Here is a 22,753-nt window from a genome sequence, read left to right as displayed (position 1 = left end):
TTGTTGCAGTGAGAAAAATATGATTCTTTGTGGTTGTAGGCATGAGGCTCCCATTTTCTCGTTGGCTATTAGCTAAGCACCAGCCTTAGCTCCTAGAGGCCTCCCTCTGTGGTCCTTCATGTGGACCTCTATATTTCAGAGTCCTCTTAGCACATCAAATCTTATTCACATTTGAAATCTCTCTTCTTTTACAACATCTCAGCATCTGAATTCTTCTTCTTCCTGTTTTTAAAGGCTTAGTGATTACTTCAGGTCCATAAAGATAATCTAGGACAGGGGTGGGCAACCCCTGGCATGCGTGCCAAACATGACATGCCAGTAACTTTTGCTGGCACTTGAAACCCTCTCTTACAATCTTCCATTTACAATTTTTTTCTTAATATAGACTTTTTTGTTTTTCAGATAAATTCAGTGTAGGTGCATCTTAGATAAATTAATAATTTTACATAACAATTTATCTTAAAGACCATAGACATGGATTGACGAGAGAGGGGAAGAGCAATTTCTATGCCTCTGCCTTAACTCTCCCTGCCTTCCTAGATCTGACCTGTGTTTTGGTTTCAGCCTCAGACGCAGCGGGTTTTCATTGACAAGACAACCGCCTTACCTACTTATTCAAAATTTCACTCTATAAAAATGAAACTTCTCTCTCGCTTTGTCCACCAGTCCTAACGAAAGGGGAATAAATTTCTATGTTTCTCTCAATGCGCGCTACAGCAGTAACGCGGTGACGTCATCATCACACCATATCCGTCTGCGCTGAAAAGTAAGTTACATAATTACCATACTTCTATTACATTATGCTGTATTTGTCTATGTTTTCTTCTTTATTCTGTTATTTTCCTTAGGAAATATTTTTAGTTTGTCACATTTTTGTTGTTATCCATAAACCAAACTTTATAAATAAAAATAATAACAACTGATATGCATACAATGTATTATGATTTATAAATAAAGGTTCTACATTTTGTGATATTTTACATGCCTTATCTTTACTGTTCCCTGCGTCGTGCCCATATTACCATTTTGTAGGGATAGCAAACTATTTTTCTTTCTATTTATTCTAATTAAAAAAGTAATAGCAGTACAGTAGTTTGATCAAGCTAATTAATCACTTACTGACATTTTACTTTTCTTCTTTCACCTTTTTCACATATACCATCATCTCATGTATTTTTTCTGTCCTTCTAGATTGTGCAGAATGTCAGGACCACCAGCTAAGAAACGATGTCGTTCAGCTGAAGAGGATGTTAGAGAATTTCAAAAATACTGGACAGAAAAGTTTGGTGTGATTAAGAAAGACAACAAAGCCTTATGTGTTTTCTGTTCTGAAACTGTTGTTTGCAGAACATCTTCTGTAAAAAGGCATTTTTGAAAGTGTTCATAATAACATAAGCAATAAAACAGAAGAGGAACAAAGAGAATTAATTTCACGTGAACTCAGCAAAACAAAAAACAGGCTGATAATTTTATGAACTTCATCTCAGGCAGGTCCAGTTTCAACTTAGTTACTGCTAGTTTTGAAGTTTCCAAAGTCATTGCCCAGCATGGAAAACCACTCAGTGATGGAGAGTATATTAAAGAAGCTTGGCTAGAATGTGCACCTTTCCTTTTTGATGATTTATCAGAAAAAGAAAAGATTATTCAGCGCATTAAAGATTTGTCCGTGAGCAGGAAAACAGTTAAGGATAGGATACTTAAGTTGGCGAGTAATACTGCTGAACAATTAAGAAAAGATTTGTCTTCATGTCAATTTTTTTCTATTTGTATTGATGAAAGTACAGACATTACATCGTCATCTAGGCTGGCCATTTTTTCTCGACTTTGTAAAGGTGATGAAATATGTGAAGAGATGGTTGTCCTTCTAACTCTACCTGAGCACACTACCTGGGCTGAAATATGTAAAGCAGTTACGAAAGAATTCTCTTCTCAACAAATTGACCTTTCAAAAGTAGTGTCCTTCACCACTGATGGTGCTCCTTGCATGACTGGTGTGAAGGCAGGTTTTGTAAATCTGTTTGCGAAAGAAGTTGGTCATACACTGATAGGTTTTCATTGCATCATACATGAGGAGGCTTTATGTGCAAAAGCTGGCCTGATTGAACTGCAGGAAGTGATGCAAACAGTTACCAAAGTTGTTAATTACATTTCTGCTCGGGCTTTAAATAAGAGACAATTTCAAGTTTTACTGAATGAGGTAGAATCTGTGTATAAAGGACTGAAAATGTACAACAATGTTTGATGGCTTAGCCAAGGTTTGGTTCTGAAACGATTCATTGAATGCTTAAACAAGATAACACTCTTCTTGAATAACCAACATGTTTCTTACCAAGAATTGTCTGACGCAATGTGGGTTTCTAAACTGATGTTCTTTGCAGATTTTTGTGAATATTTGAATGACTTAAATGTTAAATTACAAGGAACTGGCAAGACACTTGATGTTATGTTTGGTACATAAAAGTTTTTGAAAAGAAACTGGAAGTCTTTAAGAGGGATGTGGACGGTGAGAGATTTAGATATCTCCCAAACCTCAAGAGGCACATCAAAGACCTTCCAAAAGATGACAGAACAGACTGTCAAAGCCTTCAAAAGCTGTTTTTAAACATCATCGAGTCAACTATTGAGCAGTTCTTCTCAAGATTTGTGAAATTCAGAGAACTGGAAGAGACAGCAAAATTCATGAGGTTTAGAGACAGCATGAAACTGGAGGAACTAAATTTACAAATGTTTTCATGGATAGACATGGCTGACTTTCAAATGCAGTTAATTGAATTTCAGAGTAGCTCAATTTGGAAGCAGAAATTTATTGACCTTAGAGTTGACTTGGAAAACATTGAAAAAAAGCGATTAGAGACAGGAGTACCAGAGAGAAGTGTCGAAAACGAACTATTGAGGACTTGGAATGCCATTCCAGAAATTTTTTTCTGCTTAAAAAACTTTGCAACAGCGTTACTCTCCATGTTTTCATCCACATACACTTGTGAATCTTTGTTCTCAGTGATGAATTTTGTTAAGTCTCATAATAGGAGTAGCCTGGTGGATGAAAGTAGTAGCTCATGCATATCCCTGAAGGTCACACAATATAAACCTGATGTCAAATCTCTGTCATCAGTGATGCAGCAGCAAAAGTCCCACTGATACTATCAAACGGAGTCATAAAGTTTTCTGTCGGACTATCAGTGTACATGTATACATTAAAAAATAAATGTATTTTTCATCATCATATGCTGTGTTTTTGTCGCTTGAATGAATTTTATTATTTCTTCAAGGTTCTTTACATAGGTACACCTTAAGAGATATCAAGTAGGCATAACATGTTCTCAAATAATTAGGGTTGGCACACAGAAGAATTTTGAGTCAGAGATTTTCCTGGTTTTGGCACGCACTCACAAAAAGGTTGCCCACCCCTGATCTAGGACAATCTCCCTATTTTAGGGTGAGATGATTAGAAATTTTAATTCCATAAACAAAGTTTAATCATAGCAGTAGCTAGATTATCATTTGGCTTAACAACTAAGGGATGGGAACCTTGATGAGATAGTCTTAGAATTTAGAATAGCACAATTACCACCTAGATTTTTATTTTATTTTATTTTATTTAGATTTTTAAATAATGATATGTAAGGCCATAGAGCACTTGAGATGTATACAGAAATAATTTAAACCATTCAAACATTTGTTTTTCTAGATTAGATCTTCTTAGATTTGACATATTTTATAAGCATATTTTATACAGTTTTGGAGCTAATTCAACAGTCCTTGCTTCCCATTAGGTGATCTAGCAACTTGGAAACAAATCTGTGATGTACATGAGATGTCTTTCTTTTCAATGAATAATTTGCTCCAAGGATAACATTTTTATTCTTTCCTCAATAAAAAAAAAAAAACTTTATAATTTACCTTTTATCATGTGTTCAGAAATCAGATTTCAGGGTAAATGCTTTGGTAATAATTTAGCATATTTTTCTGGAGTGATTTTTATATTTAGAATCCAATTGTTGTTTTCTAAGTCCAATCAGTTTCTGAATCACATGGATATAATATTCTGGATCTAGAAATCTCTATTTGAGTCTCAGCTGCTTTTCTTCAGCCACCATATTGGATTTGTCACCAGTTTTGCTGATTCTCATCCTCAGTGACTTGAGTATCTACATATTTCTTTTCATCCCTTGCCCTATGATACCCTGGTTTACATCTTCATAATTTTATATGTCATCTATTGCAATAACATCCTAATTGGCCTGTCTGCTTCTGGCTTTTCCCTTCTCCATATAATATTCCAGAGATTATAAACTTTAAAAAAACTGCCAGAGTTCCTCCATTGCCTTCGGAATGGCATTGTAACTTTAGCATAACATTCAAAGATTTCCATTATATGACTGAATCCTATCTTTCAACCTCATTTTCAATTACAATCTTCCATAGAAGTGTTGGGACAGTGGTTATTGAATACTATTTTCCCAATGCTAGAGATGGTCCATGTTCTGGTAATAGGCCTTTGTAATTGGGGTAAAGAGTTTGTGTTACTATTGCAAGTGGGGCTTAAAAGGTGTCTTTGATTATTCAAAGATCCTTATTTTTTACCTTCAACATTCAATTGGTTGTGAAATTCAGGCAAGCCCTTTTACCACCTACATTTTTAATTTTTCCTCTCCTCTCTGTTAGTCTTGCCATTGCCCTAGCATGGGTCTTGTCATATCTCTTCTGGATTATTGTCATGGCCAATCTGTCTCTTTGTCCCATTCTCTCGTTACTCTAACCCCATCATCATATTACAAGTAAGTTGTCATTCTAAAACAGTCTTATCATGGGTCCTTTTAATTCAAAACCTTCATGTGTCCCCCACTGTTTCTACTGAAAATTATTTACCTACTAATTCAGTAGTTAAGAACATGAGCCCTAAGCCAGACTGCTTGGGATGGGATCCTAACTCTCCTATTTACCAGCTATGTGTTGTGGGACATGTCATTTTATTGCTCTGTCTGAATTTCTTCATCTGTAAAATGGGGATAATAATGTTTATATAGAGTTGTTATGTGGGTAAAATATACTAAGTATAAAAATCAATCACCCAGTTCCTGGTACATAGTATATATTCAACTAATACTGACCATAATAACCACCATATAATACTGCAGAGATTGAGATGGACTCTATAAATAACTGCCAGTTTTTTACTTAATTCGGGATTTTTGAGAGATATATATTTAGCTAAATAACTGAATTTCAATGTTACTCCTTTTTGCCCTGTGCAGGCAGCTGAGGATTATAACTGGTGAATGGTTTTTTGAAGAAAAGGCAAAACGTTTCAAGCAAGTCAATGTTCTAGGCACTGATGTTCTCCGGCAGTCCATCTTAAGAAGAAATCCAGGTAATTTAAGCAATTATTTGGTTTCAAAATTGTTTTACTCTTCATTTTTGCAGGCTAAATAACTTCCCTCAATTATGTAGCAAATGAGCACAGTTAAATTTTCTGAATCTCTTAGGTCCATGGTTGGCCAACTGTGGCTCGCGAGCCACATGCAGCTCTTTGGCCCCTTGAGTGTGGCTCTTCTTAAGCCTTAGGTGTACCCTAATTAAGTTAGTAACAATGTACCTACCTATATAGTTTAAGTTTAAAAATTTGGCTCTCAAAAGAAATTTCAATCATTGTACTGTTGGTATTTGGCTCTGTTGACTAATGAGTTTGCCGACCACTGTCTTAGGTCATTTCAAAACATGAAATATAAACTTGCAATTCATACAAGGGAAGAGGAAATAAATAAATAAATAATACACAATGATTTTCTATATATATGATACACAGATTCTTAAAGAAGATATTTATCTTCATCATAGACAGTTCTTTTACTGAATTCACTTACAATATTTTACTAAATATTTAAGAAAGTAACACAAACCACATGAATTAAATAACTCACATTGTCACATTGTAAAAACAATCCTTGACTTTTATTTTTTTAAAAAAATATATGTTATTGATATTTTACAGAGATAAAAGGAGAGGGATAGAGAGTTAGAAACATCAGTGAGAGAGAAACATCCATCAGCTGCCTCCTGCACACTCCCTACTGGGGATGTGTCTGCAACCAAGGTACATGCCCTTGACCGGAATCGAACCTGGGACTTTTGAGTGCGCAGGTTGACGCTCTATCAGCTGAGCCAAACCGGTTAGGGCAATCCTTGACTTTTCAACAAGATGTTTTTCAGATTTCTTTTATATGTTACTGTATCTAATCCAGTGGTTCTCAACCAAGACGTGATATTGTGCATTGTGCCTCCTCCCCCAATCAAGGGGAGCATTTAGAAATGCAAGGGTGGGGTTTAATGGCATTTAGCAGTCAGATGTCAGAGATATTCCATAGTCTTAAAAGCACAGGGCAGTTTCACTCAATGAAGAATTACATTGTCACCAAATGTGAATAACAGCCCACCCTGAGAATGCTATTCTGTGCATTCAAACTATAATTTAATTGTTAAATATTGGATAAAACTTGTGTTTAGGAACATATTTCCCATGTGTGGTGTAGTAAAGGTATCTTCTGGCCTGTTCCTAGAAGATACTGGAGACTAATGCCTTTGTTTTAAAGTCTGGCAGGAAGGGCTGGACATATCATTGACAATTATTATAGACTTCTTTGTCTTGTGCTAATGTAGGAAAGTGGATGAAGAATAGAAAATTGTTCTCATTTCTAGCCATTTTGTATGTGAATTTGTCTTCTGATTATTTTTAATGAGGAGCTAAAGAAATACAAAGCCAAGAGAAAAACCACCAGGATGCAGAAAAGTCAAACGCTTCAACTTCTACAGGGCAGAAGGCCAGCCATGATGAGTCCAAGAAAAAAGGGTAAGACAGCCTTTCCAAGGGAATTTTTTACCTTTATTCTGGACACCTCTGAAATAAAGACTCCTCAGTATTTGAAGTCTTGATGTCACTTCAGTGACCCAGAGAAGGTCAGAGCCTCAACGAAGGTTACATTCTCCTGAGGAAATGCAGTTTTAATTACTTTCAGTCTTAGGTGAATAAAAGTTCCCTCTGATCTGAACATCTAAGAGTTTTTCTTGCATTTGATATATCCAGTCTTGTACCAAGTAGTTACCTACCTTTTAGGTAGGTTTCAAGTCAGGGCTAGTCCTGTACATTAAGAGGTGATGACTGATTTTGTTGTAGAATGTCAACACTCCTCCCCCCATCCTGAGTGCTGATATGTGAAATATCCAAATCAAATACTTATTAATTGGACAGGAAACCTTATATCCCCTGTTTAAAATGCAGGCTTTCTTAAGGGGAAAAATCACATTTGGCACCTCAGTTACAATTTACAAAGTAAATGTATGTGTCAGTTACTGAGAATAGTAATAGGATACATGTCCTATATAATAAATAGGTAATATGCAAATTGACTGTCACACCCTCACAAAATGGCTGCCTATGACCAGATCGGCAGGGGAGTTAGTGAGAAATGACCAAACAACTGAACGGCAGGCTGCATGGGGTGACCAGGTCGGCGGGGGTAGGGGGGGGCGCAGTTAGGAGCGATCAGGCCAGCAGGGAGGGTGCAGTTGGGGTGACCTGGCTGGCAGAGGGGGGGAGTTAGGGGTGATCAGGCCAGCATGCAGAGGCAGTGAGGGGTGACCAGGCAAGCAGGTGAGCAATTAGGAGCCAGCAGTCCAGGATTGTGAGAATGTCCGACTGCCAGTTTAGGCCCGATCCCTGGGATCAGGCCTAAACTGGCAGTTGGACATCCCCTGAGGGGTCCGGGATTAGACAGGGTGCAGGTTGAGCTGAAGGGACCCCCATCCCCCACCAGTGCACAAATTTCATGCACCGGGCCTCTAGTCAGGAAATAAGATTCAAGGAGGCCTGGAAAAGTGGGGACAAGAGTTCCACCAAGGGGGAAAAGTGGCCCATAAAACTCTGGCTACAAGGACCAAAAGTCAAACTACTGCTTCACAACATTTTTCAGTCTTCATTTCTCAGGCAGCTGTTGATTAGTTTTGTGGCTGAGGTAGTGAGAGTTCTAATATGCACCAAATTACTTTATGGTAATTTCCAGGTAGTATTGCATCATTTTCTCATCAGAAATCAATGTGAGAGACTGCCAGTGTTTGAGACTTTTTCTGGTTCTACAGAAAGTTGGTTTTTTATTTTTATTTTTTAGAATTTTGAACTGCAAGTAGGAATGAAACCTAAAGGTCTTCTAACTAAAACACTTATGACTAACCATGTCTTCATTAATTAGCAGAATGAATGGAAAAGATAGCCTAGAGTGACCATACATCCCATGTATTGATTCTTCCTATCATGTTGCATTCATCACTCCTCATAACTCCCTGTGCCTGTGCATCACTCCTTACATTGCATTCTGACACACACACACACTGCCCTCCCCCCCACCACGTACACACACATATACTTAATTGTAAGCTCCCTTGGTACTGGGCCTGTTGCTTTTTTGTTTTTGTGCTACAGCATGGTGCCTGGCTTGTCAAAAACAATCAATGGCTTGATTGAATAAGTAACTCAGATCCCACAGGTGCTTGCTTCTAGGAGCTGTAGTTTGCAGACCCCAATTTAGGCACCACTGCATAGGTTTACATCAAAATACTGAGCTTGGAGCTTAGAGAAAATACTAGTAAGTAGCTGTCCACACAATGAATTATATACACCTGGAATTGTTAAAAAAAAAATAGTCATAGCACTGGACTGAGCCCCTCTGGAACTCAGAATTGTGATCTGATGGTTCTCGGTCTTCAAGGAATGTAAACACCTAGTTGGGGAGAAAAGGTACATACCTGAAATTTTAATATGTATAGAAGAAATTTAGGAAACTATAAGGTGATAATATGAGCTGCTTGAAAGCCTTTCTAAAACAAGGCAAGGTATTAACTACAAGAGATGTCATAAGTCAGTAGATAATTAAGTAAATGTTAAATAAGTGGCATAGATAATCATTGTCAGGAGGACACAGGAGACATTAGGAAAGACATCAAATTGTAAGTGGGACTTGATGAGGACTTTGAAAGATAGTTGGGGTCCAAGATAGCAAAAAGGGGGAGAGTGATTAAGGTAGAGAAGACACCTTAAGTAGAAGTTCAGAGGTGAGGACATGTGCCAGGTGGGTCTCAGAGCAGCACAGGTTAAGATTATATTAAGTGTTATTCTCAACAAAAAATCTAATTTTCTAGTTAGATTCAAGCTTTAGACAAGATAGTCTTCCAGTGTTTTTGAAACAGAGATAACTTGGCAGATTCCATCAAGATTGTCCTAGTACCTTTGAATACATTTCCTCCTTAGAAAACTGTAGAATGTTGAGTAAATGAACTGGTCTCTCCCAGAGCCATCACAAAAATAATACAACTTTTTTATTAAAGCACATTTGAAAACCCTATGTTTGGGGCATTAGTAGCGTGGATCATGACTTGAACCTTAGTTTCTAAAAGCTATTTTTGTTCAAGTTCTAAATAATTTAGTGAAATGCAATCAGGTTTCATACTATATGAGACACTCCACTCTTCACACTTTAGTACAACAGGGAAAAATGTTATAGAAGAGATAAAGATAGTTCCAACCACATGGGCTTAGTCATTCATTCTACAAAAATTGGTTGGGTTCTAGTATTTGCCAGGCATCAGTTTATGCTCAGGGGCATATTGGCAGGAAGTATCAAGGTCAAATTTGTGGCTGTCATGGAGCTGCAGTCTAATAAGCTGCCACCTCCGTTTGTCCCAGAGGATCATCTGAGCTCCCCTCAAAGTGAATTTAAGTTCTTTTTTTCTCAACACTCCTGGAAACAGGCTCAACCCAGGGAGTGGTGAGTTCCCAGTCAGTTGCATTTTTCTTAGTATGGACAGAGGCCTGACTTACCAGCAAGTGTTATGGCCTTGTGAGAATGTCATAATTTCTTCTATTACTACCATTGACACTGTACTGTAGAGGTATGGGACCTCCCCACAACCTCTCAGTCCCAAGGACACTTTATTAAAAAATCATTTACTGTTGAAAGCACTAAAAGTGGTATTTTTGAAATTATATTTTAAAATGCTTTATTTCTTATATTTTAAATACAGTGGGGCCTTGACTTACGAGTTTAATTCGTTCTATGACGGAGTTCATAACTCAAATTACTCGTATGTCAAATCAAAAGTGAACGAGTGAGACACGTGATGCTGGGCTGATGTTGTGGCATTCACTGTGATGTTCGCTGCACCAACTAGCCGTGGGGTATCTGAAGCTGGCTCATAACCCGAATTTTAGCTCGCAACCCAAAGCAAAAAATCGGCAGAGAGACGGCTCGTATCTCGAAAAACTCGTTAGTCGGGATGCTCGTAAGTCAAGGCCCCACTGTATAGTTACTTATATACCTTCAGATTTCTTCTTAGCAAGTTCAGATCAGCAACCAGAGGAGAAATCATCATAACTCCAAAAGCTGAAAGTGGGTAGAGCTACAGCATGGACTTAGATAGCCGAAATTTTCGGCATTTGAAATCAGCCCCCAGTTCAGACAGGTAAGACAAATTGGACAATGGTATAGCCTGAGGATAAGATGTATTTCCATCCAAACACTACTTCTAGGTGCCTGTGAAGTATCACCTCTTAGAAAACCCCTAAAATAACATGAAAGACCAGGAGAATATTTTAGTTGAAATGAAAACTTATACTTCTTCTGGAAGTACAGCTATTGAAATCATCTGTGTTTCCTGCAGGGATGAGATTTTATGTTTTGGGACTCAGGGCTGTACTTCAAATGGAAAATAAATTCTTTTAATTGATTTCTTGATCTTTTTTCTGCTAAACCTTCTGAAAAAGAAAACTCTAAGTGTCATATACATTCATTGTAGCTTTTTAAAAATTACTAACATCATTTGAACTGCCTTAGAGAATTCCCATAAATTCAGCTTCTTTCTAGTACCACCTCCTCTAACTTATCAGTGGAGCCAAGTGAGAAGCTCCTATATATAGAGCTATCACCTTGCCAAGCAAAGTAAAGGGAAATAAAAAGAATAGCCAAGAGCATATAAGCCTTACCAATGGACATAGACAACAGGGGGGTGAGGGCATGAGTGGGGGTTGGGGGGGCAATGGGAGGATAAAGACACATATGTAATACCTTAATCAATAAAGAAAATAATTTAAAAAGAGCATAGCCAATCATTTTATATCAGGCTTGATTTTCTTTATCTTGCTGGGACACAAGTCAAGGCTTACTTTCATGATTAGTGTATTTTCGAAGGCAGTGATAAGAAAAAGATCTACCTTCATGTTTCTCTGCTTCTTCCAAATGTTAACTTACTTTTGCTTGCTTAGAGCTGCAGTAATTCTGCAAAGCCAAGAAGTAGAACTCCCTGTTTTAGCTTGTTTGGCTCAGTGGATAGAACATTGGCCTGCAGACTCAAAGGTCCTGGGTTCAGTTCCAGTCAAGGGCATATGCCCGGATTGCAGGCTCAGTCCCCAGTGGGGGCATGCAGGAGGTAGCCGATCAATGATTCTTTCTCATCATTGATGTTTCTATCGTTTTCTCCCTCTCTCTTTCTCTCTGAAATCAATAAAAATATATTTAAAAAAGAAGTAGAACTTTATTAGGTTCTGCAATCAGAATTATATTCTCCCTGTTATTCATTTTAGAATGTAGAACAGCAAACCCTCTAGAGAGGACACTCTTTTGACTGTTAAGTCTATTTTTTTTTTTTCATGGTGACTCTCCATACCTGTGTTGCTGTTTTTTCCCTAAACATTTCTGCAAACTAGTGTTACTTTATGTAAAACTGCACAGAAAAACATATGGAAGGATAAAATAAATCACTTATCTACTATCAAAAAATCATCACTATAATCAGTATTTTCCAAATTTTCAAGAATATAGATCATTTCCTTTACAATAAAATTTGAACTGGTTGCATTTGCCCTTGAAATAGTTACTTTTGACTTCCCTTGAGGGAAGCCCAATGTTGTGTCCCACAAAAACATTTGTTTTGCATGGTTGAACTCCTGACTCTCAGACATCAAAATTATTTGGAGATGATAAGCAAAAAACTTAGTGTTGCTATTTTTGCTCAACCTCTCAGGGACTCTATGGATGAGGCATCTTGGCTACACTTCAGGCTATCATTTAAGAGGGACATTATATATGCAAAGAGTAAATATGGAATTCCTTGCTCAAAAAACAAACAAACAAAAAAAACCCACCATAATTCCCCACACCCAACAAACACAATTAGATTATTCCATTTTAAATTAATTTTTTTATAGTTACTCAAGAATAAGGGGTATGCTCCAATATCACAGTGCTCGGCTATTCTTGTAGAGTCTATCTGCCTGGGTTTAATCCTTGTGCCTTATCTACTACTGTGTATAAATAACCATCCTATATAATAAAAGGGTAATATGCAAATAGACCAAACGGCAGAACAACTGAACAACCAATCAAAGCATAATATGCTAATGATATGCTAAGACTGCTCAACCGCTCACTATGACATGCACTGACCACCGGGGGGGATGCTCTGACTAGTAGGTTAGCTTGCTGCTAAGGTCCGGCTGATAGGGATTGAGGGAGATGGGCTGGTCATGCCCTGGAGCCTTCCTGCGGTCCCTCCCTGGTCTGATTGTTCAACGGTGGGGTCCCTCAGCCTGGCCTGTGCCCTCTCACAACCCGGGACCCCTCAGGGGATGTTGGAGACCTGGTTTCGGCCCAATCTCACAGGCCACTCCCCTTGGGAGGGCATCAGAGGCAGGGCTCATGGTTGGTGAGCGCTGCTATGGCAGTGCAAGCCTCTCCCAATAGAGACTGATTGGGCACGAGCTGCAGCAAGTACAGTGGGGCTGGGATGAGCGGGAGCAGCAGGTAGGAGCTGCAGGCAGCATTAGACTGCAGGTTTAGGCCCCATCCTTGCAGGCCACCCAGAGGGACCTCATCTGTGCAGGAATTCGTGCACCAGGCCTCTAGTAAGGCTATAAAGCCAGATGGACATGTTTTACCAAATACAGGTGTATTTACCCAGGGGTTTCTTGTTTTTCTGGTAAACTGGAAAGAGGTCTCTAAGTAGACTTTATCTTTTAAATTGTAAATACCTGAAATGGCATACAGATCATCAGAATACAGTACTCAGGGGTGCTTTGGCATGCCAAGAACAATGTTTCCCATTAAGAAAGTAAAGATGTTTGGGAGATGAGTAGAGCAAAATGTCCTTTGCCTAGAACCTGCATTTATTACAATGATGGCTCATTAATAGAATTCCCCAGTAAGTTGAGTTATGTTGTCCCCAAATTATGCCTTAGAAAGTTGGGACATGAGGTGGCCAATTTTTTCTTAACTCCCATTGCCTGAAGCTGTTAAATCCCTTTTGTTTGCTTGAAGATCCAGTAATTCTGCAAAGCCAATAGTAAAACTGGCAGGATTTCTTTCCTTAGGTTCTGCAAGCAGAATTTCATTCTCCACTGTAATTCATTTTAGATGATAGAACACCCTAAAGAGAGTGTAAGATCCTAGTCTTTGGTCTATTACCTTACTTTAGCAATTACTTTCCCTGTCTCCTCCACAATGTATGTTTCATCATGGTACATTGCTTTTCTCCTGGAACAGTTTAGGCATTCTTTTTTAAAACTCACACCATATCACAGTTGAAATGATGTTTTATCAGATACCTAGCTGACTTTATTTCTTTTTAGTCATTTCAAAACAGTAACAGAATAAATGGGTTAGGCCAAGCCTGGTAGCCTCTTAGAATAGCATGCTCTTCACTGGTTGCTAGGGAGTTGACATAGGAGACATAGAAGATTTAAAAAATATATAAAAGTAAACTATTGTTATTAAACAGAATGCTGTGAAGCCGTCTGGTCCTGGGCTTTTGTTCATGGTATTTGAATGGGAGGTGCGTTGAATTTATAGATTGCTTTGGGTCGTATGGACATTTTAATGATGGTGATTCTACCAACCCAAGAACATGGTATGTTCTTCCATCTGTTTATGTCGTCCTCTATCTCTTTTTTCTACATCCTGTAGTTTTCTGAGTAGAGGTCCTTTACCTCTTAAGTTAAGTTTATTCCTAGGTAGCTTAATTTCTTTTGGTGTGATGGTAAATGGGATTGTTTTATTCAGTCTCTCTTTCTGTAAGTTCACTATTGGTGTATAGAAATGCCATAGATTTCTGGGCGTTAATTTTGTATCCTGCTACATTGCCGAATTTATTTATTAGGTCTAATAGTTTTTTGATGGAGTCTTTAGGTTTTTTATGTATAATATCATGTCATCTGCAAATAAGAACAGTTTTACTTCTCCATTTCCAATTTGGATGCCTTTAATTTATTCTTCTTGTCTAATTGCAATGGCTAATACGTCCAGTACTATGTCGAACAGGAGTGGTGAGAGTGGGCATCCCTGTCTTGTTCCTGTTCTAAGGGGAAATGATGTTAGTTTTTGTCCATTGAGTATGATGTTGGCTGTGGGTTTGTCATATATGGCTTTTATTATGTTGAGGTATGATCCTTCTATTCCCCCCTTGCTGAGAGTATTTATCAAAAATGGGTGTTGAATTTTGTCAAACATTTTTTCTGCAACAATTGATATGACTATGTGTGTGTTTTTTTCTTTCAATTTGTTTATGTGATGTATCACATTTATTGATTTATGGATATTGTATCCATCCTTGCATCCCTGGGATAAATCCTACTTGGTCATGGTGTATGATCTTTCTGATGTACTGCTGAATCCGATTTGCTAAGATTTTGTTGAGGATTTTGGCATCTATATTCATGATGGATATTGGCCTGTAATTCTCTTTCATTGTGTTGTCTTTACCTGGTTTTGGTATTAGGGTGATGCTGGCTTCACAGAATGAGTTGGAAGTGTTCCTTCCTCTCGAATTTTTTTGTAGTAGTCTGAGGAGGATAGGTTTTAGTTCTTCCTTGAATGTTTGGTAAAACTCCCCAGTGAAGCAGTCTGGTCCTGGGCTTTTGTTTGCTGAAAGCTTTTTGATGACAGCTTCAATTTCTTCCATAGTTATTGGCCTATTGAGATTTTTAGATTCTTCCTGATTGAGTTTTGGAATGTTGTGTTTTTATAGGAATATGTACATTTCCTCCCGGTTATCTCGTTTGTTGGAGTAGAGTTGTTCATAGTATTTTTTAACAATCATTTGTATTTCTGTGGGGTCTGTTGTTATTTCGCCTCTATTATTTCTGATTTTGTTTATTTGTGTCCTCTCTCTTTGCTTCTTGGTGAGCCTGGCTAGAGGTTCATCAATCTTTTTTATCCTTTCAAAGAACCAGCTCTTGGTTTCATTGATTTTATGTATTGTTCTTTTGGTCTCTATGTCATTTATTTCTGCTCTAATCTTTATTATCTCCTTCCTTCTGCTCACTCTGGGCTTTTCTTGTTGCTCTCTTTCTAGTTCTTTGAGATGTAGATTTAGATGATTTACTACCATTTTTTTCTTGTTTTTTGAGATAGGCCTGTAGAGCTATAAACTTCCCTCTGAGGACTGCTTTCATTGTGTCCCATAGGTTTTGGATTGTTGTGTTTTCATTGTCATTAGTTTCCAGGATGTTTTTAATTTTTTCTTTGATCTCATTGTTAACCCAATCAATATTTAATAACATGCTATTCAGCTTCCAAGTGTTTGAGTATTTTGAGTTGTTTTTATTGTGGTTTATTTTTAATATTATGGCCTTGTGGTCTTCGAAGATGCTTTTTATGATATCAATCTTCTTGAATTTGGGGAGACTTTGTTTGTGACCCAATATGTGGTCTATTTTTGAAAATGTCCCATGTGCACTTGAGAAGAACGTATATTTTGTGGCTTTGGGGTGAAATGTTCTGAAGATGTCAATTAGGTCCATCTGATCTAGTGAGTCATTTAGGATTGCTCTTTCTTTGCCGATTTTCTGTCTTAGAGGATTTATCCAGCGATGTCATTGGTGTATTAAAGTCCCCTACTATGATTGTATTATTGTTGATCTCTCCCTTGATATTTTCAAGGAGTTTTTTTATGTATTTGGGTGCTCCTGCATTGGGTGAAAATATGATTATCAGGGTTATATCCTCTTGTTGTATTGATCCCTTTAGTATTATGAAGTGGCCTCCCTTATCTCTTGTTATGGCCTTCACTTTGAGGTCTATTTTGTCCGATATAAGTATTGCTACCCCAGCTTTTTTTTTATTTCCATTTGCCTGAAAGGTATTTTTCAATCCCTTCACTTTCAGTCCATGTGAGTCCCTTCACTGAGGTGGGTCTCTTGTAGACAGCAAATGTATGGGTCATGTTTTTGTTTTTTTTTTATCCATTCAGCCACTCGATTTCTTTTGATTGGAGCATTTAGTCCATTTACGTTTAAAGTTATTATTGAAAGGTACTTGTTTGTACCCATTTCTATTTTTGTGTCTGTTTTCTTTCTGAGCTTTTTAGTTCTTCTTTTTACACCAGTCCCTTTAACATTTCTTGCATTGCTGGCTTGGTGGTGATAAACTCCCTTAGCCTTTTTTGTCTGTGAAGCTTCTTATTTCCCCTTCAATTTTGAATGATAGCCTTGCTGGATAGGGTATTCTTGGATTCAGTCCTTTGCTTTGCCTCACTTTGTAAATTTCCATCTATTCTCTTCTGGCCTGATGTGTTTCTGTTGAGAAATCATTTGATAATCTATGGGAGATCCCTTGTATGTAACTTTCCGTCTCTCTCTTGCAGCCTGTAAGATTCCCTCTTTGTCCTGAACATTTGCCATGGTAATTATGATGTGTCTTGGTGTGGGTCTTTTCGGGTTCACCTTGTTTGGGACTGTCTGTGCTTGTGTGACTTTTTTCTTCCCCACCTCAGGGAAGTTTTCTGATATTATTTCTTCAAATAGGTTTTCTAAATCTTGTTCCTCTTTCTGTTGTTCTGGCACCCCTATTAGTTGTATGTTTTTTCATTTCATGTTGTCCCATAGCTCCCTTAGGTTCTCCTCCTGTCTTTTAATTTTTTTCTCCAATTGCAGTTTAGTTTGGGTGTGTTTTGTTTCCCTGTTTTCTAATTCGCTAATTTGGTCCTCCGCTTCTCCTAGTCTACTGTTGAAACTTTCAATGGTGTTTTTTATTGCGGCTAAATCACTCTTCATTTCTTCTTGGTTCTTAAGTAATTTATTAATTTTTTCATCTGTTTCTTCTTGCTTCTTGCATAAGTTGTTGATTTTTTTCCTCCATTCGGTTTATGCATTCTAGGACCCTCAATCTGAATTCTTTTTCTGTCATGCTGCATGCCTCAGTTTCACTTAGCTGCTTTTCTGGCGAGTCCTCCTTTTCTTTCCTTTGGGGGTTTCTTTGTCTACCCATGTTTGATCTCACCGACATATCTAGATATTGAGTCATTCAGGGGCTGCTCCTTGGGTGGCAATGGCTCCTCGGGATGTGGTTCCTCCTCTGGCGGTTGTTGTATCAGCTGCTCCTCAGTTGGCAGGAGCTCCTGTGGTGGTTGCTGTTCACTGCTGTGGTGGCTCCACTGGCTGATGGGTGGAGGCTTCAGATACAGCTGCTGTTCCTCAGACAGAGGATGTGCTGATCAAGAGGCTGCTGTTCTTTGGATGGGGCGGGCTACACATGCAGCTGCTACTCCTTGAACTGAGGCAGACTGCTCACGTGGCTGCTGATCCTTGAATGGGGGCTGGCTGCACACTGCTGTTGTTCCTCTGATGTGGTTTGCTGCTTGTGGGGCTACTGATCCTAGGACCAGCAGGAACTGTATTTAAAGGGCCAGAAGGTTGAGAACCACTGCTCTAAAGGGAAATTACTTTCACTGTTTCTGCACCTTTGCTTCATTTGTTTGGTGCTATTTCTTCTTTCTATTTTAACTTACTTTGAGTGAACTCAGGCCTCTTCAATAGCAATAAGTGGTGGGGAATCATAGCCACAAGCTGTCACAAACATTAGCAACGTAAAGCAATTCACAAAGCCATGGTATCCTAGAGTAGTCAATCTTATTTCCATGAAGTGATGGACATGTGATAAAACAGGCGAGGAAATTTGGATTCATAAGAGTATTTAATTTACTGTGACCATATTAGTGGGAGTTACATGAAGTCTGGAGTTTCCAAATAATTCTTCAGCTAGAAATGTCTATTTATAAATCAAAACTATGTCTTTTAAAACTCATTTTTTGCCCACCATACATGCCTATCTTGATTTGTAATTCCCTAGAAAACTCTGAAATAAGGACTCAAGAGCAAGAAATTTATTAAGGATTTGGTCTTGGAAAACACAGATAGGGGAGTGGAAAAGTGAGCCAGGAAGGGGATGGAAGCTAAAAAGAGTGTGTCATTGAGCCAGTTACCACATGCAGCTAGAGCTCAACCTCAGTGGATAACTGTAGGAAACAGTGTAAAACACACCTCAGACTTGTCCAGTCAAGAGAGCAGGAATATGGCATGCTTATAAACCAGTGCCCTATGCAGCAGTAGTTGAGGGCTGATTCTGGAATACTAACTCTCTGTCTCTTCTGACTTATTCTATGCACAGGAGCTCCATGCTCTTATGATCTGAACAAGTCCTCAGGCATGGAGTTGTGAGCATTCTCAATAAATAGTATTCTGTGGGTAGAGGTGAGCACTAAAGGGAAGGGTCTGGAGGCACTGATGTCAGCTACAACATCCCATCCAAACTGCTTTTAGACCTCCTCCACTACAAAGGTGCAGTTTTTCAGACCACCAGTTACTCAGCCCCTGAATTATGTTTACTTTATATGCATGTGACTTTCCTTATTGTATCAATACTGTAGGGAGGTTTGAAGACTTTGTAGTTCAGCCAAACCCTTGATGCTGTATTTGATTGAGCTTCAACTGCATTTTTTTCCTTGCAATAACTTTTGTAATTTACATTCAGCATAATTAAAGATCTTAAGTGTGTAGTTCAATGCATTTTGACAAAAGATCACACTCATATAAGCCACAGTTGTAACAAAATTTAGAACATTTTTATTGCCCCGGAATGCTCTCCCATGCTTTTCCATCATCCCACCTGACCCCAGAAGAATCACTTTATGAATCTGTAACAACAACTTAGTGTCCTGTGACCATATTAGTGGGAGTAACATGAAGTCTGGAGTTTCCTCATGTAACTCCATATAAATGGATTTTTATATAATATGTAATCTTTTGTGTTGGGTTTCTATTTTATATATATGAATGAGCATTTAATAGGGATATTCTCAGGACAGTCTTCCCAACTTTATCTACTGTTGTGATCCAGTCCTCTAATTTGAAACAATGTATGAATTGAGCATCATTTTTCACTCTTTCCCCCCCCCTGCTTTTTATGTTAATTTTTATGAAAGTTATTGGAGTGATATTTGTTAATAGAAATATATAGGTTTCAAGTGTACATTTCTATGATACAGAATCTGTATATTGCACTGTGTGCCCAACACGCAATATCAAACCATCTTCCCTCCAAACCCCACCATTCCAACACCTGAATGAGAAAAGTTAAGAATCCATCATGTGCCATTTGCAACAACATAGATCTTAATATATCTAGTTCTTGTGGTAAAATGATTGTAAGCCAGAGACCTCTTCCTTGCTTTCTCGTTTATTTCTCCAATTATTTCCCAAAGATTCACTGTAGTAACATGTCATATTTCTATAAACTAAATTGAACACATTTCCGTCTTCTAAAATAATAAATTTCTTTTTTCACTGTTGCCTATGGTGTATTAGGTAATGTGTTATGTTGCATTCTCAGGTTAGCTTAGATGCAGTAATGACCTTTCTTCAAATCACTGAGTAGTAGAGATATGTGACTTGCTTGCCTATGCATTTTATTTATAAAAATAAATTCAACATACAGTTTTGACAACAACATTAACATAGTACTATGTGGCAAGTGGTAAATGTGAAAGTTCTTAGAAAATGATATTGTTCCAATGCTTTATGAACTTCCAATATGGCAGAGAACATTGGGATAACTGAATAAACAATTTCTTAGTTTATTTTATTTTTTAAATTTACCTTTTTAAAAATATTCATTGTTGAAAGTATTACATATGTCCCCTTTTTCCACCTATGATCCCTTCCAGCCCACCGCCCCCCCCCCTTGGCCAGACCTTCACTACCTTATTATCTGTGTCCATGGGTTATGCATATATCCATACAAGTTCTTTGGTTGGTCACTTCCTACCTACACACCCTCCCTCACCTATCCTCCAAGATTCCACACTCTGTTCCATGTTTCCATGTCTCTGGATCCACTCTGTTTATCATTTTATTGTGTTAATTAGATTCTACATATGAGTGAGATCATGTGATACTTTCCCTTCTCTGACTGGCTTTTTTCACAGAGAATAATACTCTCCAGGTCACTCCATACTGTCTCAAAGGGTAAGAAATTCATCTCTTTTTACTTTTGTATAGTATTCCATGGTATAAATGTACCACAACTTTTTAATCTACATGTCTACTGATGGGCACTTGGGCTATTTCCAGATCTTAGCTTTTGTAAATTGTGCTGCTATGAACATAGGGATGCATACATTCTTTCTAATTGGTATTTTGGGTTTCTTAGGATATATTCCTACAAGTGGGATTACTGGGTCAAATGGCAGTTCCATATTTAATTTTTTGATGAAATGGTTTTGATGAAACTGTTTTCCATAATGGCTGCACCAGTTTGCATTCCACACAACAGTTTACTAGGGTTTCCTTTTCTCCACATCCTGGCCAGCACTTGTCATTTGTTGTTTGTTCCATTTTGTTACCATTTGTAAGAATGGTAGCTATTCTTACAGGTGTGAGGTGATACTTCATTGTCATCTTAATTTGCGTCTCTCTGATGATCAGTGACTGAGCATCTTTTCATATGTCTCTTAGCCCTTTGTATGTCCACTTGGTCCTTTAGTGTCTATTTAGGTCTTTTTCCAATTTTTTAATTGGATTGTTTGTCTTCCTTCTGGTAAGTTGTTTGAGTTCCTTATATATTTTGGATATTAACCTTTTATCAGGTGTATCATTGCCAAATATGTTTTTCCATTCAGTGGGTTCCCTTTTCATTTTTTTACTGTTTTCTTTTGCTATGCAGAAACTTTTTATTTTGATATAGTCCCATTTATTTATTTTCTCCTTAGTTTCCTTTGCCCTAGAAGATGTATCTGTAAACATATTGCTATAAGCGATGTCTGAGATTTTGCTGCCTATGTTTTTTCTAGGATTTTTATGGTTTCATGACTTACATTTAAGTCTTGTATCCATTTTTAGTTTATTCTTGCATATGGTGTAAATTGGTGGTCTAGTGTCTTTTTTTTCATGTATCTGTCCAATTTTCCCAACACCATTTATTGAAGAGACTCTCTTGACTCCATTGAATGCTGTTGCCTCCTTCGTCAAATATTAATTGAGCATAATGGCTTGGGTTGATTTCTGGGGTCTCTGTTTTGTTCTATTGTTTTATATGCTTGTTCTTGTGCCACTACCAGGCTCCTGTGATTACGGTGGCTTTGTAGTATAACTTGATATCTGGTATTGTGATCCCTCCAACTTTGTTCTTCATTCTCAAGATTGCTGCCTCTTTTTTTGGTTCCATATAAATTTTTAGAGTATTTGTTCTAAATCTGTGAAATATGGTGTTGGTATTTTAATGGGGAGTGCATTGAATCTGTAGATTGCCTTGGGTAGTATGGACATTTTAATGATGTTAATTCTATAAATCCATGAACATGCCATATACTTCCCTTTATTTGTATCCTCCTCTATTTCTTTTTTCAATGTCCTGTAGTTTCCTGAGCATGGGCCTTTTACTTCCTTGGTTAAGTTCATTCCTAAATATCTTAAATTTTTTTGCAATGGTAAATGGGATTGTTTGTTTAGTTTTTCTTTATTGAGAATTCATTATTGGTGTATAAAAATGCTATGCACTTTTGAGGGTTGATTTTGTATCCTGCTACACCGCCAAATTCATTTATGTCTTAAAATATGTTTTTATTGATATCAGAGAGGAAGGGAGAGAGTGAGAGTGATAGAAACATCAATGATGAGAGAGAATTGTTGTGCCCAGATTTCAAGATTCCCAAGAACCCACAGGGAGCCAGCGAGTCTGATGCAAAAGCAAAGAGTCATTTATTTCAAACCTAGGTTTGGCTCCCCTGCCCCGCCCCCCTTACTGGCACAGCAGCAGGTGGCAGAGAGAGAGAAAACTCTGTGTGGAGAGAGGTTTTATAGGTGGTTGGGGTAAGGGGAGGAGAAAGGACTGTGGGCCCTGTCGATTGGCCAGGCGCGAGTCGGTGTCTCATTACACAGGATGTGGTCATAGTGATGGCGTGCACTTCCCTTGACTATCATTGAGTTTTGGGAGATTGTATTATTCTAGGAATATGACCATTTTGTCCAGGTTGTCCAGCTTGTTGAAATATAGTTTTTCATAGTATTTATTTTCAATCTTTTGTATTTCTGAGGGGTCAGTTGTTTCTTCACCTTTTTCATTTCTGATTTTGTTTATCTGGGTACCCTGCCTTTGTTTCTTGATGAGTCTGGCTAGAGGTTAGTCAGTCTTGTTTATCTTTTCAAAGACCCAGCTCTTACTTTTATTGATCTTTTGTATTATTTTTTATTCTTTCTGTCATTTACTTCAGCTCTGATCTTTATAATTTTCTTCCTACCACTTACTTTGGTCTTTACTTATTGTTCTCTTTCTAAACCTTTAAGTTGTATGGTTAGATAACTTATTAAATTTTTTTCTTATTTTTTAAATTAATTAATGTATGTATGTATTGTCTAAAGGTTTACATATGTCTCCTTTATTCC

The 22,753-nt window shown here is 37.8% G+C and overlaps 1 protein-coding gene across 1 annotated transcript in view; it reads left to right on the top strand.

Annotated features, from left to right (window-relative positions):
- Nucleotides 1-22,753, top strand: part of SYTL5 (synaptotagmin like 5) — a 209,135-nt gene that overhangs the window by 45,448 nt on the left and 140,934 nt on the right. Inside the window, exons 3-4 of the mRNA XM_036306003.1 lie at nucleotides 5,256-5,371; nucleotides 6,739-6,847. Coding sequence (XP_036161896.1) covers nucleotides 5,256-5,371; nucleotides 6,739-6,847 — 225 coding nt within the window. The remainder of the gene's footprint in view (nucleotides 1-5,255; nucleotides 5,372-6,738; nucleotides 6,848-22,753) is intronic.

This window comes from Myotis myotis, unplaced genomic scaffold (genome assembly GCF_014108235.1).
Source record: "Myotis myotis isolate mMyoMyo1 unplaced genomic scaffold, mMyoMyo1.p scaffold_m19_p_4, whole genome shotgun sequence".
NCBI classification, from domain to species: domain Eukaryota; kingdom Metazoa; phylum Chordata; class Mammalia; order Chiroptera; family Vespertilionidae; genus Myotis; species Myotis myotis.
This window is presented reverse-complemented; position numbering and strand designations above follow the sequence as displayed.